This window comes from Gavia stellata, chromosome 12 (assembly GCF_030936135.1).
Source record: "Gavia stellata isolate bGavSte3 chromosome 12, bGavSte3.hap2, whole genome shotgun sequence".
In the NCBI taxonomy this organism is placed as follows: Eukaryota; Metazoa; Chordata; class Aves; order Gaviiformes; family Gaviidae; genus Gavia; species Gavia stellata.
Window position 1 is genome coordinate 11036140 of NC_082605.1, and position 19427 is coordinate 11055566.

The window sequence follows — 19427 nt, forward strand, 5'->3', positions numbered from 1 at the left end:
AAATATAATAATATATCTAATATAGCTTGATTTATAAAGTCTAGCGATGGAATTCTGCTCTCAGTGGAGGTGGTGACATTCTTTTTAATTTCAGGAAAGCTTCAAGTGCTATCCTAATGCCTACTAGCATTCCTCAATTCCATGCTCTAAAGATGACTTTTGAACATGAAGTTTATGGTTAAAAAGAAAATTATACCTCTTGACGCTTGATTTCTTTAGAAGTAAGCATGTGATTGACACAAACATCAAAGGTCTCACTCCACAGCTTGCTGTCTCTCCGCTTTGTGTTAGCAGGGGGCATATTTCGAGACCATGGTCGTGGACTGAACAGATCCGGGCGACTGTCACTACGGAAACTGATAGAACGCTAGAAATAAATAGAAGAACAGTTTTTATTGTTAGAACAGTTTCACATTACACATGTTTATTCTAAGGAATTTATATACATAGTTCAGTACAACAAACAAACGTTATCTAATTAGTTTTTACTGTGACTTAATAACAATGTTTAGTACTGGGAATGTAAGAGAAATTATTTTAATACATCTTTACAGAAGGCCAGTACTTCCATTCCTGCAGTGAACTATGTCCATGTCCTGTTCTCAATGTGTTTAAAACTATACAAAGCATTCATGTATCATACAACAAGAATGAACTACAGGGATAACGGCAGAATGGTCCAACACACGAAACTAACATAACTGATCAAATACAGTTTCAATTCAGTAACAGACAGGAATTATTAATGCATTACATATATCTGCCTCACTAGATCCCTAATACTTAAAAATTTAGAGTTAATGCAAATTTTAGAGACAAAACTGGTATGGATACTTTTTTGGTTCATTTTGAAAGAAAGATTCAATTGTTACAGAGAAACTCTGGAAAGCTAGGACAGCAAAATCCAGTAAATAAGTCTTATCTTATGTATCAACTGAAAGTCAACAGAATTGTTGGGTTTTGTTTATTTTTTGGGGGTGGGATTGTTCAAAGGTGTTTGTACTGAGAAACAGTAGGTCTTACCTCAAGCATATCAGATGAAAAGGTGCATTACATCAAACACATTAATGGTTTAAGAAAAAAATAATGTTCTCTCAGTTGGGCAGAAAGAGGGTTCATAAAGTGAGACTGCCCTTCAAAACCTTTCCTCTTACCTTAAGAAGTGTCTTGCTACCTGACAGTAATACGATTTTTTTTTTTTGTAAACTGTCAGAATCATGAAAGATTTGATTGGTATAATCATTCCAGATATGTCCATAAGCAGGATTAAATAATAAGTGCTATAATGCTCTAACTGACGAAACTAATACATGTTTTGATACATGGAGAAACCCTTTCAACTGGTAACATCCTGCCTCTTCAGATGTATAATGAGATCAAAAAACTAATTCACATAGAAAGGTGTGAAATGGATATCTGACTGAAAAGAGAACACTCACATTATCTTATCTTTAAGAAAAAGGTACATCAATATTCAGATTTTAATGTTTGTGACAAGCAACAAGCCAGATTTTTTTCACACTACTTGCTCCTACTTATTTCTTAGCATTTGAAGAAATGTGTTAAACAATCAGTGCTAGCAAATAGCAAATTGTGAAATATCAGTATTGTGTTCTACTATTGTAGAATCTTTATTAATATTTCTGGAGCCTCTAAACTCTGATGATGTGTACCAGCATCTCTGTATCTATTATGTAGATCTGTATTTTAAACTTCAATAAAAACAAGTCCAATTTTAGGTGAGACTTGAGAGTTCTATTTGCTTGTAGACTCTTAGAAAGAGTTCAGGCTACAGATGGATACTTTATGCTCTCACTGTCCTATGTCAAAAAGATTCCTTTCTTGCTTCCTTAAAATTAGAGGCTTCTTTTTGAGGTCCTACGTCTGAAATGCCTCAAGTATTTCACATTGTTGAAATACTCTACATTTTTGATGTTATTTAAAACCTGCCTTACATAACACAATTGTCTTTCAATTGCCTTGGGTAAGAATATTTAAAACAAAATAAACTCTCTTCATTTCCAGGTTGAAAGCAGCATATACAAAGCACAATATTTAAAATTCTCCTCTGAAGATAAGAGCCCATGAAATGCAAACAGTGCCTATAAATACAATATTTTTTTAAAAATATCGGAAGACATTATATAAATAAAACCTGTGACTTTTAACAGAAGACATTTTGAGCCCTACTTGAAATTGACAAACCCCCTAACAATAAACACACACACACATATATACCAACCTTCTAAAACTTTGCACGTCAGGTGCTAGTCTTCCTTCAAGAGTTAAGAAGATAAAGAAACACACATGAAATTACATGCTTAATTTACACTTGTTAATAATGATGAATTATGGAACCCATTATTTCCACATGCAAATGGAAAGATTAGGGAAAAGAGGCAGGTGTGTTGCATCCACAAATCACCAACCATGAGAATGCAGCCAAGCAGAACAGTCATCATTCCATGACCCAAGGTGGAATGCCCCTTCCCATGCATTCCCATATGCATCCTCCAGTATATAGCTCCTTTGTTTGTGGTGGTGTTTTCTTAAAGGAATGTTTTATGTTGAATGAAGAAAGTACTTATAGTAAACAGCACCAGACAGACTGATTTTTAAAGTAAATGCCTTGATCTTGAAACCTTTCAACAAAAAGTCATGTATCATGTTCTAAAATGGCATGCACCTGTAACAGCAAACTGCAATTACATACAGTGTTTTGATAAAAGTAAGCTTTCACATCCACTGATAGTAATGTTTCTCTATGCTGCATGAGAATGCTTGATACTATTTCTCTACAGCCCTATAGTGTCCTCCACTGGGGAGAGGGAGCACAAAAAGGCTGAGAGACTCAGAAAGAAACCAAACTCCCCAAGATCCTGCTTGCTTTGCATCTTTGCTACCTGGACACAGTAAGTACATATTTCATTGATTTCACTCATACATCAGCCTTTTAATTAACCATAAAAAATGTGTCCCTTGCTTAATATTAATAAGAAACATTGGATTGAGGGTATTTATTAGTGGAAAGGGAAGGAAATGTTTTGAGGTGTTATTTCACAATGAGGACAAATTTCACTTTAAGACCAAGTGGTTTCTTTGTCTGGCATGTTTCCTTCTTTTAAACACTAGCACAGCAAAGGCAAAAACACTAACTGACTTATCCTGGTACACTGACATCTAGTTAGGCCGGGAATCACATACTTCAGTGTGGAATCCAAGCTCATTTTAACATATTATCTTCTGCTTTGCATACATGTTGCAGAAATTGGCTTGTAAAGCTATGAAGAGACAAACTAACACATCACCAGGGAAATACTGTTTAACACTAAAATTAATACTTTGTCACGTGAGGGTCAAGCATACTTGAATCATCAATGCTGTAACAGACAAGAATAGAAATGAGATGTAAACATGATATATAAACCTAATTAAAGAAATCCCCAAATAAATTATTTCAATGAAACTCTCTCATAGTTTAAGATAAATGTACAATACCACTTTAACCATCTCAGTTCTACTACTTTATCCATTTTTTTTTTTTTTTCAAATAAACAGACCCATTTCAATTTAGTGGAAAAGAGCCCTAAACTGAAGTTCTACCAGAAATTTTTAAAAACAAGTTTAAAAGTACTCTGATGGTATCTTTGGTTGGTACTTGCCGTAAAGGAAAAAAAAAAAAAAAAAAAATATCAGTCATGGTAGAATCCCATCAAAGAACTGTAGGAATGTCAAAACAGTATTTCTATGTCTCCAGGCTTTTAAAAATATTTTCCTAGTTTCTGTCTTCCTTAAAAAACATGTCCAGCATACTTGTTAAAAATTATGCCAATCTGGGGTTACTAAAATTTTCATATAATTCCAAAAACTAAAGGAGCTGGGGAAGAATGCAGCCACAACCCCTGATTTTGTTTACTCTATTTACCTGACTGCCATAGCTTTCATTGACTGTTACAGGACTGTTACTATGAAGGGTCAATGTATTACTGATGTTAATTCATGCAATTAACAAACCTTAATTTCAGCTGCAGTAAAGCAAACAGCTTCATGGACTGAAAAAAGGGCACTACAGATTAAAGTCCTAGCATTCAGAACTGATGTTAAAAAGAGTTTCCTTCTTAAGGACTTTTAGAAATTTCCGGTGTCCTAAGATAAAAATAATTTGGACTCCCTACTAAAATTCAAGACACACTGATGAAAACTGAAGTTGCAGAGGAAGCTAGCCAGACTTGAATTTCTCTCTTCAGCATCAGCTGGAGTTCTTTTTCTGATCCTATTTTCAGTCTTTAAGCTGAACAGCACAGCTGTGAATAAGACCAAGCAGAAACAAGCACATCATCATAATCGTTAGTCTAGCTTGATGCAGACTGAAAAATACAGCTATGAGATACAAAGTGGTTTTCCAGGTGGATAAACAAGTAAGAATACCTGCTTAGTATTTGGTATCCTGCAGATACACAGAGACAGACTCTGTCAGAGATTAAGCTAACAGCATTGTATTAGTCAGTTAGTCTACAGTGCTCTATGTGACAGAAAGAGAGTGACTACAAATAGTCAAAAAAAAAAAAAAAACCCAGAAAGAAAGCTGTAAAGACTTATGTGTTTTGTTGCTTGGAATCCTTGTGGAAGAGTATTGACAATAATGTGGAAAATTGTAATAAAGTTAAGACGACAAAAAAAACCCAAATACCTTTACAATCAATAAAATATACAAAACATAAAAAGTTGCTAAGAACATATCTTAAAAGGCACTACACAGATCTCAGACACAGAGGTGTTTCTCTTCAACCTGCATGCAGAAAGTCTATTAATATAAAGTAGAAATTACATGTACAGAGGTAAGGAAAATTATGCACAATAAACTTTTTTTTTTCCCTCTTACATGTATCTTCCATTTAGAAAGAATATATAAGAAGGTTTGTTTGAAATGCCATAAAGGAACTCAGAATTTTCTAATTCCTTTTATTGATGCTGTTGGAGTGGTCTTTTTGGATGGATGTTCTGTTGACTTTATTTTGTTTTCTTCCAGGGGAAGAAGCTGTGTTTTGGATGTTGTGGTGATGACAGTAGTTTTCTTCATTTTACAGATATAGAACATCTAGCAGCAATGCAAGAAGAAACATGGGTTTTGACTGAAGTAACTTAACAAAGATACATAAAAGTTCATCCAGTAAGAAAAATCAACACTTTTTACAGGTATTACATCATGAAAAAAATCCTGCTCTATACTGTTCCACAAGGCATAGTGACAGCTATGTCAATACATAGTAAAGTAAAAAAGCTATACATGCTTCCCAGAATGTTTCTAAATAATTCCAAATAGGGCACCTGACCACAAGAAGGTCAGTCTTTTTTTTCCCTGTTCTATTGTTGCTGACAAAATCAGATAAGAAGTCAATTTACAGCCAGCCATGAAGGCAGTTTTCAGCATTCATCACTTGGAAATGGATTCAGACCTAGGATTTGGAGAACGTACAGGTTGATTTCTCATCACAGCTCCTTCAAAAACATACTTACTTAGAGGAGATGGTAGGAATAACATCACTGTTTAATCTGCTTAGAAGCAGACAGTTAATTAAAATATATTCTTATCATCAATATGAACAGAGCAAGAAATGCTTGCAACCATAGGACGTGCAACAAAGCCACTGTTTTCTCTCCTATCTTTGTCAAAATTTGCCCTGAAACACATTTATGTAGCTATCATCTCAGGAAGCTGCTACTGCATGCATGAAAGGATAGATTGTTTCAGATAGTCTAAATCAAACTTTATTAAATACAATATTGTACGGGTCAACCCAGTCTCAAAGGCATTCACTACAGAACGATAGCATAGGTACTTAAATGAGGACAACAGCTGTCTAAGGCTGTGAAAAGGGAAGCGTCGTGCTCAGAAGCAGTTTAGCCAAAAATTAATTCACTTTCCACACTCCTCACAACTGGAACTAATGTAGTCCTTTCAGAGTCGGTCCAATTTTTTCCTGGAGGCAGACTATGGAGGAGATTTATACGCCCCAGGGAATACAGGCATCTCTGCTCTAGTCACGCTATAATACACCTTCTGGATCAAACCCAGACTGAGGGGAGTTCAGCCATTTTGCCTTTCCTCCAACCGACACACGCGGCTTTCGTATGCAGACATCTGCGCTTTCAAAATCGTAGGAACTGAACACAGGAAAAACAACTTTAAAGAAACCCTGTAATATCTGTTTTCTAGATAAGCACCACTACAGAAAAATGGGGTTCTTTCCCATCACTTTTCATTTATTTGTCATAAGACTCCTAGAGCTCTAAGGTTTTATTTCTTTCCTCCTAGATATTAACAGATAACTTTAGTAATGCTCCATTTAAGCTAATTTTTATTAAGTAACATTTTTAATACATTCAAGATATTTTTGTATTTCCTCTCATCAAAGAAATTAGGCTTGTTAAATAATTTTCTTTACATCTTATACACGCCCTCTTACATAAACTGTTCTAAAGAGGAAACAGTCTGGCTTTCTAGGCCAGACCCACAGCAGTATTGCAGCTCCCAACTGCTTGCCACTCATGATAACCATTAGGAGTTGAGCACCCAAATGTTTTGCAGTTTGTAGGTCTGAAGGCACAAATACTTTATAAATTAAAGTTCCATTAGTCTCTAAGTATGTTAAGTGCTACGCACCTAATCTATAATATAGAAATTACAACTACAAAATGATTTAATTTCTAAACTGCATTTAAAATTTGCTTGCCCTTTATTCATTTTCATCATCAGCTTCGGAAAATTACTTTTTTCCAATTATTCGCTAACTCTTTTGTTTAGGCACGGTCAAAGTTCACTACACAGAAGGAAATTTAGCAGTCCTACATGATTAACTATACCAAAAATAACATTTTCAGAGAAACCAACCAAAATTAATAGAAAGTGTCATGGAAAATTCTGTTCATCAAATTTAAAAAGCAATCATAATCCTTTAGTATAACAACTTTTATATGGTACAGGTGCAATAATTTTCTTACTGGTAATTAAAAAACATCAATTATCTGAACAGAGAAGTGGATTTTTGAGATGAAAGTTCCGAGTTTTTAAGTTGAGTGACTCTAGTCATAAGTTGCCTAAACCTGTTTGGCACATTACAATGGTGTGCGCGTGCATATGTGCGGTTCACATTCCATGCTAACCCTAGAAGAAATTGTGAATGTGTACGCATTCCCTTTTTAGCACCGCAGTTTAATGCGGCGATGCATTTACTGTGCTTACCTGAAGCGTTTGGCTGAACCGCTTCAATGGAGTGGCTCGTACAGGAGGAATGAGACTCGCTAGTGATGTAACTCTGGAAAGTGGCTTGACCCGTTTGTTACTGGGCTCCTGTAGTAGGGGGAGGAGGACAGGGGAAAGGAAAAAAAATGGGGGGACTGTAAGCATAATCAGATAAACATTGCTACCAGTTTTGCTGATTTCCCTAAGAAAGCATTTGTAAAAAGCAAGTTTGTAAACCTGGTATATAATTAGGGTAGTAAATAAACAATAGCCATTTTAAACATTGACAATGACAAATTACTCTTGGCTGGTACATACAGATCCTGGAAACAGCTGAAAAATGCAATGATAGAGAAGTTGGCATGGCCAGGAACAGAGGAAGGGAGAAAGGTCAAGAAAGACAAAATAATTTTATTATATTAATTCATTCTTAAAAGAGAAATTTTCAGCAGTGGTCTGCAGATAATGCACGTTATGATAATCTTGTCATTGAAAGCAATACTTTCACATAAAAACAATTCCATTTGTTTCTTTGCCTCTGGCACTGTCAGCATGTGACTATTCAGTTAAATGTATTTTATTCCAGCAAATATAATTTAGACACAAATCTCTAACTGTAATTGCCTTTGAGTGCATGTTCCTATAGAAATACTTATATATACAGACACATATATTAATAACATGTTTACATATATTTAATTTTTGCATAAAGTAGAAAATTAAACAAAAATCTACCATAAAGCATTCAATTAAATGTTTTTCTTTTCATACATACTTTTAACAGTGCTTATAGTAATACATAACCACTTCAATATAAAATGCCAGTTGTCCTGCAGGTTTAAAAAAATAAAGCTAACAGAAATTGTAACACAAGAAAAAAGTTATTATAAATACATAAAAATAGAAGTTACCCTTGGCTTCCTAACCTCCATCTGACATTTAACGGATCTTGAACAGCACATGCAAAAGGCAACTTTGACAGAAAAAGAGCCAAACCTTCCAAGTGAAGTTAAAAAACCCATCCAACATCATATTTCAAGGACATCCTAAAGCAGTTCATCTTTCTTTTTCAGCCATGCTTATCAAGTTTGTGTAGGCTTGCTACGCCTCCAATTTCCTAGACGTAGCTTTAAGAAAATGAAGCATGCCTATTATCCTTTTGTTCAGAAATCCAAATCCTTCTGGAAATAATGCAGATTTGTCGTCCTTCTTGATACCAAAAAATAATAAATCTCAGCAGTGATGATCATCGTCTGTATTACTGGCAAGAAAAATTCTCTTCCATTAGTACAGCAACAGAGGAAAGGTGAGAAGCAGCTACATACTTAATTTACTTCTCAGCAGGCAGACCTGGAAATCCATAAATGCCGGCTGAGATGAGGGACAAAGTGTTTAACCCTCTAGCAAAAACAGTGTATTCCATCACACATGAAACCTGGCATTAAAGAATTTCAGCAGCCTAAATCAATTTACATCCTTATCTTCACCGTTGCACTGCTATTCATATTCCTTCCTTTTCAGCGACCATGTCTTTGACACAGGTTTTTGAAGGAGTATTTTTTTTACGTCATTGCAGCACCACTAGCATACTTATCTACAGCATCACCATCCTTCCCCCTCCCCCCAAAAAAGAAGAAAAATCTTTGAGATTCCACTGTAATTCTTCTCTAACTGGTGGCTCAGCCATCAGCTGTTTCCTTTTTATGATTATTCAGAATGCCAGTCCTGGTGTACAAACAATATCCCATGGCAGAGCCTGCTTGTTATGAATCGTGCTGCACTGCAGTGAAAGGACATGAAGTCCCAGACAGAGTCAGGCAGTGCTATGCCAGCAGCACAGCTTCTGCTAGCAGCTATACCTTAGCAGCAAAGGCTGCTTAGGCATAAATATCACACCCCAAAAGCAGAATCTGGAAATCAAGACTGTGTGGACTTTCCAGAAGACAGGGAGAGGGGGAGTAGGATTAATAGAAAAGACGACTTCTTCTTTACTGCGGTATCCTTTCTATTATCTTGCAACTTTGCTGCTACGTATATGTTCTTTGGCCAAAAGACAAAACTCGCGCAAAAAAGCATGAAGTTGATCTATACAACATCATAGCCATATCTTGCTTGAAAGTTAAATGTTCCCCATAGTCTTACAGACCTTTTCCACAGACATTGTGATCTATTCACAATTTTGCACAGTCTTTCAGTCTTAACTTACAACAAAACTAAGTCCAGAGGCCCTTGGATAATTTTCTGAGGAGTCTACTGACAGCAAATGAAATCACAAAAGAACTAAATCTGTATTTCACTGCATCTCTGCAGCATTTCATTGGAGTGCGTTGCAAAACACTTGAATGAAACTTCCTGAGTAGTCTCTAGAACTAAGTAAGGAACAGCAAGTCAGTCTATCCTTATTTGAATACTTCCAAATACTGTGTGGGTTACTGCAGCTGAAGTGTATTAATTACTACTCAAAGTAATTAGCCTGCAGGCTAAGCACTCAGACCAGGACCTAATTTGCTCTGTGGCGTGGGACACATAAACGTCAGGCAGCTGTGAAAATTGATGCACAGCATCAAAAAACCTCAGAGAAAATCAGCCTGGGTAAAAAGAATGGAAATCACCTTCTTTCTCTTGGAGAGTAACAGGAAGTGAAAAAAAAAGAAATATGATTTCCCCTTCTTCATGTCAGACAGCCCAAAGGCTCTCTGAAACCTGCGCTGTCTCCTAGCCAAGGATGCCTACAGTTCCAGGGGGAACACAGTAGAGTTTCAGCCACTATCAAAAAACATTAAGCTCTTCTAGAGCTTCTTGTTGTAAGCCACCAGAGGTCAGCACTTCTCCCAGCGGTGAAAGGAAAGGTAGCTAATGGTTGTGAAGGTATGCCTGCAGAGGTCCTACTCCTTCTGTCTCAACATCCCATTTTGTCTTCCTCATGTAGTGTATCATATTCTGATCTCATACTGAAAAATCTGATCAGAATTCAAAACAACTAAAATATGTAATTCAAATTAGGAATTTGATCTTATTAAAAGATATGAGCATTATTGCAGGATTATTTCCAATAGAATTATTTAAGATAATTAATCAATTATTTCAGAAGTCTAAGACTTTACACCTTTACCCATTAGGGCTGAAAGTAAATCTTGTTAATCAGAAGTTCTTAATTACGGTGAAGGCTTTCTGAATACTTCTAATGTGATTTTCACCCCGCATTAGAAACAGTTGGTTCAGTTAAGATAGCCAGCTGGAAGTAAAAACTCATCAATTCTTAGCATTCCAGGTGTCATCACCCTCAGAGAAGTCTAACAACATGAGCACTGATTCACCCCCTCCATCGTGGAATAATAAAGTTTGTACAGGTAAGGCTCTGACTGTGCAATGAAAATAGCAGCACTACTGGAGCAATTCTAAAACTGTAAGATAGCAATACAGAAACTTAGAGATTCGATCACAGTATTTCTGTTGCACGGTCTACATCCATTCTGCCTCTACCTCCCCTTTCATCAATACCCTCCTTCTCAAGCTGTGTCACCTCTCCACACCAGCACCACAGAGAAGCTGAACAAACTAGTGAGGCCAATGGTCTAGATGGGAAAAAATTCCACACTCAAGTGCATAAAAAAGTAAGTTTTAAACAGATGGTTGTTTTTCTCACCAAGGGCTCTGTTCTTCACAACCAACAAATCAAATGGAAAGAGGAGAGTGTGTGAACTGTTCTGCTTTACCCAGAGATACCAACCAGAATATGCACTTGCACATTAGTCCAGTAAGATCAAGGAGCTGCATTTCAGATGCTGCTTCCCAAGCCTCTTCAATTTTATTTTTTTTTTTTAAGAATAAACTGCTTGCTGTTAGAAATTCCTAGTACACGTGTTCATTATTTTACTAATTTATCTCTGAAAAATCTCTGGGTTTCCAGTTAACCAGGGGTCCTGCAATCGTAAAATCTTTTGGGGTATGAATCTAAGCACATGGGAATGCAGAACTGTGTGATTCCAGTGTCCGTCCAGCATGAAGAGGCTCCAGTAAGGACATACTGTCCAGGTAGAACGAACATCAGATTCCAGGTCTGTACTTCTGAGCGTGCTCAGAAGACTCAGAGCTACCCAAAGTCATCACTCCTCCTGCTCCCCCTCCCAATTCAGGGAATTTAGAAGCAGACGGGATTGAGAGATGGGATTTAGCGGCTGGATCCACTTGCAACAACCATCACCTGTCTGGCCTGGGAAATGGGCCAAGTTATGACACAAAAAATTCAAGAGTTTTGCCTGACCTTTTAAAGTTGTTATTTATTGGTATTAAATAATAATTTCAGAGTTTTGAAATAAAACAAAATGTTACACTGCATTTTCAGGGTCAGAAAGGCTTGATGAAACAATAAGGGAAGTTAGAAAACAAAAGATCCAGACTACAGTTTGGCAGAGTTTCCAAAATGTTGAGCTGGTATATGTGAACAAGTAATGTTAATCTGACAGGGCTTTAAATTTGATATAAGGCTAAATAAAGCTGAGGGAAACATGAGTGCAGGAACTTCAAAGGCTGAACAGTCAAGTGAAGTCAAATTAATACCTGACTAGGCTAGAAAAAAGAGCAGATGGCTTTTGGAGGGAGCTGTATATTTGAACTCAAGATGACTTTGGTAACATTTGAATTTAGAGAGCAAAAAATTAAAGCTGGAAATACCACATATATATGCAGCCTCGAAGAGAACTCTTGAAACTGTGAACAAACTGGTAGAACAAGCAAATCTGTGTCCAAAATCTGGATGGTTCTGGAAACCACACAGTGGACATTTCAAAGAACTACTACGTCCTTCTAAGAGAGTGTATTTTTATCATATACTTTTCTGGGGAATTTGTAGGAAGAAAGATTAGAGTAATCACAATGGCATAATCACTGATTATCACCAATTTAAGACAGGAAATTATTAGATAAGAAGTTTCAAAGATGCCATGCCTCACCATTCTTCTAATTTGGCATGAAGGACACAGTGCTCTAGATTGCTGCTTCATAGTAATTTATTCTGTAGATCCTACATATGTGTACAATTGTATTTCTAGCATCTTCTACATATTAAACTCTAACCTAATGGTTTAGACTGCTGAGTAAGAAAGGAAAGCTCTAGCTTTTAATGCATAACTCTCAAAAAATTAGTCTTTTGCTGTTGGACAGCTGGGAAATGTGTACAGCAAGCACCTTCAGCTGTAGTGCTGCCAGGAAGCCATACTCTTCTGAGTAACTTCTGCCAACTCCCTCTTCAGTAAAATTTAAGTCTTTTTGCCTTTCATAACTGAATGAGGTGTTGCTTTTTAAAACAGTGATATGGTCATTTCAAAACGACACCACCTTGGCAAAAAGATAACTTTTGTATCATTATTTTTGACTCTAATAGACACGGACTACCACTTAAAAGCCTGAATCTTAGTGTACAGCACCCGCTCCTAGGGCAAGCTAAGCATTCAACAGCCACAGAAGAATGTTGAAGCAGAAGATCCTTTGAAGAATTAGGGGAATAAGCTAACACTGCTCTTCATCCACACAATAAAACAATTCTTTTACTAGAATATGTAAAGAATGGAATTTTCCCAAGGTTTAAAGCAGAACGTCAGAGTGAGTTAAATCCATTTAATAATATAGATTAGTTTTCTATATGTTGTCATTCAACAAGGCCACCCACAGCTTAATTATCACACTTTGATGGATAAATTACTCTAGCAAAAGATAGGTTTTAAATTTTCTAAGAAACAGAAGGAAAGAAAACAAGAAGAACCAGGACAGGTTCCCTTTATATTGCCCGCGGAACAGCAGAACCAATGACCTGGATAACACAGACTGAAGAGCACAGAGTAGTAGTCAAGGTGCCATATAAAAGGTCTTCATTTGCTTCAGTACTTCACTTCAAAATTCTTTCACTCTGTGCTGCTGACCGGCTTAGCCACGGATTTCCTCCCAGTGAACAGTAAAAGCAACCGTATGTTCACTGCTGGCGTGATTGTTTTTCCACCTGACTCTCCCATCTCTTATCAGCAACTTCAACAACAGTCTCCATGTCAGAGAACTGGTGCTGAATTTGACAAACAAGGGAAAATACTTCCCTGAGGGATCATTACCTTTGTGTCTTCAGCCCACATGCAGCACTACTGTGACCACATTGTGTTGATTTTTCTGATTGTATTTAAAATCAAACTCAACAAAAGGAACTTAGAGAGATTTTTAAGGCAACCCAGAAAGTAAGTGCTACGTGAAAACTGGTACAGGAAATGAGCATTTTGGAATATTAGAATTTACGCCGTTTACCTTCAAAGGCAAACTAACCTTCTCTCAGTCCACATCCAAAACCTCTGAAATTGGCAATGCTTGTTAAAAACATCCTAACTTACTGCAGTTCAACAAGTTCCGAGATAATTATTTACTGTAATAATCCTGGGTTTGGGGTTGCTAACTTGACATTTTATAAAAAATATGCTGGTTATTTTTTTTCCCCTTTTGATATACTTCTTATTTGTGAACCAAGATAAACAGATATCCAAAGCATTCATTCTGTGCTATAGGAGCATTCATTAGTGCAAAATGTTTTCACTTTAATGAGTCGCCAAAGAGTTAACAGGGTAATAAATGGAAGACACTATAAATTGAAACAGTACAGTAACCTTTGTTTCAAACACAATTCACAAGCAGTGCCAGCAAACTAAAACAGAACCACTCTGTTTCAGACTTCATGTATCTGGATAAATTTCCATACTCCTACACTTTAAAGGTTATTAGTTTTTAGTCAACTTTATAAGGGTAAGTCAACATTTGTCATGGCAGGAAGCCCAACATTATTATTTTTATTAGTCTGCTACTAGTTAAATTGGCCTAAGATTAAACAGTTCTAATAAATGCCCCCAAAACTTGGAGTTTAATAAAAAAACACATTCAAGCTCTGTTCTACAGGATGTTATCAGTATTTAACCTTCAGCAGGATAAAAAACCAAAACAAACAAAAAAGGTTAAAATAGAAAAAACAACCCATGTTACAACAGAGTCTCTTAATACAGCAAACACTTAACCTAAAAATAAATTAAGCCAGGCATCTCAGGCTTTTTGCACCTTCAGAGAGAAGCAAATCTAAAACTACAACGATATTCTCAATTGTTACTGGCGCTAATAAAGGCTGTATTTTTTTAGCACTTGAAAGAGCAGAGAATTTGCCTTTGCTTCATAGTATCTTGGAAGTATTCTAGAACATTCACTCTTCTAGAGCTGAGACTGATGGTCAAGAAAAACAAAATAGGTGACTCTAAAGCAGTTCTAAGTATAGTTCAGTGTTGCACAAAGGTAACTGTAATCATCCACACAAATCCATCCTAAAACCTGGGAGAGGCATCCCACTAGTAAAACTGCCAGCATTGCAAGAAGGATTTATTAAGCGATTTAAGTAAATTGATACATAAAGGCAACCTGACCTGCCAATAAATTGTGTGTATCAATGATACAACTTCCCTTCAAATCCACAAGGTTCCATCCACCCCCTGCGCTCTCTGATGGGAGCAGGAGAAGGTTTGTTATTCCTCCTCTGCCAGTCTCCACAAAACGAGCAAGCAAATAAAGCAAAATCCAGAGACGTTTTGTTTTAATCAGTGTGTTATAAAGAAGAGGACCTGAAACCATAGCCAGGGTACAATGAAAAGCCATATAGAGAAGTTGTGAAGTATTTTCAAATCGAAGAAAATCAGCTGAAGTTTGCAACATGCTATCGCATCATGTGTCAATCAAAGATCGGCTCCTTGCCACAAATAGGCTGCCCCCATTAGTCACCGCTCTTAAGACCTCTGATTTCATTTGCCATGTGCAGGACAGAACCACTGAAGTGCCAGTAGCATAAGGGCAAGTTGCATCCAGCTATCTTGGCTGATCATTCGTCTGCCATATCCAGAAATCAGTATGTCTACCAGCAGTTAGGAAATGAAGGCCAATTAACAGAAAAACCTCACACTGCGGTGAATTAATAGAAGTAACAAACTCTGAAAACCCCAGACAACTAATGTAGAGTTGATTAAATTCTGCATTTCCACTCATTAGAAGCTGCTTGTACAGACTACCTAAGAAAGACCTTTTCCATTCTCCAACAAACTGGATATGAAGCTGGACTGCCAATTAAGAAGCAGACATCGTACGGCAAGTTACTGAATGGAAAAATAAAGGCAAGCTGTTTGTTTCCAATTGCCATTAAGCAGAACAGATCAGCAATTCCAAGTGGGGGGGTTGACATGTTTCCATGTTTAGCTCACTGCAGTTAAACTGCACATGAACTTACCTGAAACATAACAAAACTGCAGCTTGCTAACATTTCATTAAAAATGAAATAAATACATTTATGAAGATCAAAGAAAATTCATGACTTGCAGTTTATCTCAATCTTTTGGCCCCTCTCCCCCTGGCTCCATGCCTGGTTCTCATGGTAATGATGTGCCATGACCCAGAGGCCTGTGGGTTACCCTTCAGGTTAGTTTTCCTGCACTACCCATGCCGAATTAAACATGGACCTGAGCACGAGGCAGCCTAGACCTCCTGCACATCAAAATGGTGAGGATACCAGGAGACAACAAAAGACAGATTGCCAACAGCCCTCATTCCTAGGTCTAAGATTTCTGCAGCATAAGAGATATAAGCAGACATACAACATACTGGAGACACAAAGGAATTCTATGCCATTATTGTAGTTTTTAGAGCCTAAACCCAGGCACTGTATTAGATCCTGTACAGTAGAACAGAACATCACATCCTTACTCTGAGGAATTCAGGTCTTCCCATGACTTCAGACCTTTAAACCTCATTCTGGTCTTCCCATGACTTCAGACCTTTAAACCTCATTCTGTGATTGTACAAGCTTTTTATTACCTGCTGCCCATCCACGGGCTCTGCTTCACTTTGTTTCCTTTACAGGGGGTGATAAGGGAGCTGCTTTAACCAGTGAAACGTAGCAAATGGTGTGCATATATATCATTGGGAAGGATGTGGAGTTTTTTATACCTTAAAGCAAGCAAATATCAAGTTTCACTGTCTCTATTTTTGTATTATGAAAAAGCTGGAAAGACCCCAACACCTCTGTACTGTTTACACCTAGAACTGAACTACATTATTTTATGTGGTATATGCAATGATGTATGTAAAGGCCTTACAGTATTTCCTATATTAAGTCATTCCTCAGACATTGAAGTGTTTTGTTGACCTTAAACTGCATTTGGAAAGAATTATGATAATTGTACTTTGACTAGAGGTACACTAGCCTTTTCTCAGAATCCAGATTTTTACTGTTCACATACATTTCAGACATTTTATTTGTCATTGTTTTGTGACTGTGCTATTTCTATGGAGTTTATGCCAAGGAAGCCAGTGTGTCTTAAAGAAAGAACTGTAAGTAGAAAACCTTCGTTCTCTTTTGTGCCACTGACTTGTTCCTCAAAAACATTCCTGGTTTTCCACTGCTGCTCTGCAGGCTCCAAGTGAAGTAAAAGAATAAGGAAGAACTAATCTATTGCCCATAAGCTTCAGCTTGTTACCTAGAGACCTAGCTGGAAATTTGGGAAAATTTTAACAGCTTAGTATATGTTCAAGTTTTTGGCTGAACTTCATCCCATATAAGTACTATTGTACTTGATCTACCAGACTATATTTTGTATTTGTTCAAAACAAACACTAAAAGATTATTGTTTAGTAAGGTCAGAGGAAGTATCATGAGTTCTGATTTAAAACCAAAAAACAACATCTATATAGCAGAAAATCAGTTATATTCCACATAAATCAACATTTATGCACAAGCTACGTTATTAAATAATTCAATCAACTTCACATGTTAATAATTAAAATGAAACTCGTGTTTTCAAAGGCACAAATTCATAACCCACACACAACAAGCTAGCTTTCTGGTGTAGTAACACAAAATTGTGGTAGAAGGCGCCCAATAGCTTTATTTAGACTTGTAAAAACTAACGGGTGGAAAAACAGCTTAACATTAGAGCTTGAGAAGAAACATGGATTTTTTCCCCTCCATGTTGACAGACTTCAAAGAAACAGGCTGCATATATCTATCCTTATAATGCCTGTCCCAAAGAGTAGTTTTTATTTCTGCTTCCTTAACCATATTTTTGGAGTGGCAGGTGGCCTTTTCATAGCCTCCTAAGACAAACAGGAGAATGTCTAAAAGTTTATTTTTCAGAATGCTGGAAGTCCATCATACTCTCAGAAAACAGCCTGAAAGCATAGGGTCCATTTTCTTATTCATATAAAACACAAACTGAAAGATTATAAATCCAAAACAACTGTTTGCACATTGTAATTTTGATTGATCACATCTGTTATTAGATACTTCCTCATGCTCTCAGCTTTCATTGAGACTTTTTCTTTGAAATTTTACTATCATTAAGCTGCCCTTCCTAACTGTAAAAGAGCAACACTCCAGCTCTTCGGATTTGACAATTCTCTTCATTCACAAAAAACCCTTCATGCAGTAAAGGCTAAAACCATATTTCTTTAATATTATAGTTAAGGGTAACTCATTTTACTAAGAGAACCATCTGGTACGTAACAACTTGTGTCTTACATAGATGCATATGTACACACACACACACACACTCTCAGGGTGTTAGTTTTCAAAAACACACAGCTGAAGAAAAGTCCATTTTCATTAACTGCAATAATTAAATTGCTTTATGTAGAAGTACACTGAAAAGCAAGAGTGCAGCATCTTATTATTTCTTAGCTGAAGCATCATGATTAAATAGTAACTTGGCTTATGTTACTTTTACTTTAGATCTATTCAACTGCTGGAGGTAATTAATATTTGATGTAGTTGTATTAAATACACCCACTTTAGTAAGTTGTCTTCACGCTACTCAGCAAACAAGACTAATGAAGAAGCTATATATATAAAGTGATAAAAACTTCCAGAGAGAAATTTTATCTTTTCTCCAGCGCAGCTAGACAGAATCCTTAAGGTCATTGTTTTCTTTCCAAACAAGCACACAAAGCATCCTTAACCTGAAGTAGAAAATATTTAAGTTTTTCATGACATTGTTCCTGAAAAGTGTCACCCTTTATGAGAATTTTGCAAATTACTATGTTGAATTTGGGTGAACGAGTAAGATTTTTAATGTCACTTGAAAGGATTTCATGCTTTTTAAGAAACAGAATAGTCAACCTACTGATAGGGCAGAGTTTTCAGTTAACTGTGTTATCATATTAATTTCTTGGTTTATTACCGATGAGGAAAAGACAGATAATGCTTTGAGACCCTGTTTTCCAGATGCCCTCCACTCAGCAAAGCATATAACCACTTCCTGCATAAGTTGAACAATTTGTAAGTAATGGTTAGCACTGCAATAAAATACATATAAATGACTTGAAACTACATATCTAAACCAAGTATTTCTCAATTAGCTACTTAAAAGATTAATTTTAATTCCTTAAAATAACAGATGACAAAAATCTAGATTCTTTGTTCCTTGCCTTATTCCAAAGGAAAGTTCAACATCTAGAGATGGCAGTAAAGGATACCTAAACAAACCAGGTATCTATACATAGAAGCCTATTTTCAAAGCACATTACTTTTCCCCAAGGCAATAGAGATCACACTATAAAGAAAACTCAAGTTGCAGCCATATCACCAGTAGATTAAGTACCTCTGTCTCTTTAGCTGGGCTGGTCACCGTCTGCACTTCCAAGGCACAATTTGCCCTCTTGACGGAAAGGTAAAAAGGATAATCCTTGGCCACCATCGTGGCTGCAGGAGGAGCGGTTTCGGGGGTCACAGCTGATTCTGTCCGAGTACAAAACGCGAAGACAAAGCTCAGCCTGCCCTCCCCGGCACTCGGCAGTTCTGTAACTGAGATGCCCTGCCCGAGGCTCACCACCCGCCCAGGCTCCTGCGCCGAGTGAGGCAGGAAAGGCACAGGCGCCGAGCACCGGGCAGGTGCCGCGCAGCGCTGCGCTCCGCGGGCCCGCCCCGGGGCGGGGAAGCGGCACCGGCGGAATGGAGCGAGCGGCGGCGGAACTCCCCCGGCAGCCGCAGAAGGCGGGCAGGCTGCTGCCCCCGGAGCAGGCGTCTCTTCCCCTCTGCTGTGGCTTTACTGCCTTATGGACCACGCAGCATTAACAACGTACGCTACAAACGGAAATGTAACCCGGCGCGCCTGTTGGCTTCTCCCTGGGT

At 37.3% G+C, this 19427-nt stretch overlaps 1 protein-coding gene across 2 annotated transcripts in view; it reads right to left on the minus strand.

Annotated features, from left to right (window-relative positions):
• Positions 1-18999, minus strand: part of ARHGEF3 (Rho guanine nucleotide exchange factor 3) — a 31221-nt gene extending 12222 nt beyond the window's left edge. For both annotated transcript variants that reach the window (XM_059823068.1, XM_059823069.1), the window contains exons 1-3: positions 18898-18999; positions 7244-7351; positions 197-367 (exon numbers count right to left, since the gene is read on the minus strand). In XM_059823068.1, coding sequence (XP_059679051.1) covers positions 197-367; positions 7244-7351; positions 18898-18993 — 375 coding nt within the window. In that variant the 5' untranslated portion in view covers positions 18994-18999. The remainder of the gene's footprint in view (positions 1-196; positions 368-7243; positions 7352-18897) is intronic.
• Between the last annotated feature and the right edge of the window lie 428 nt (positions 19000-19427).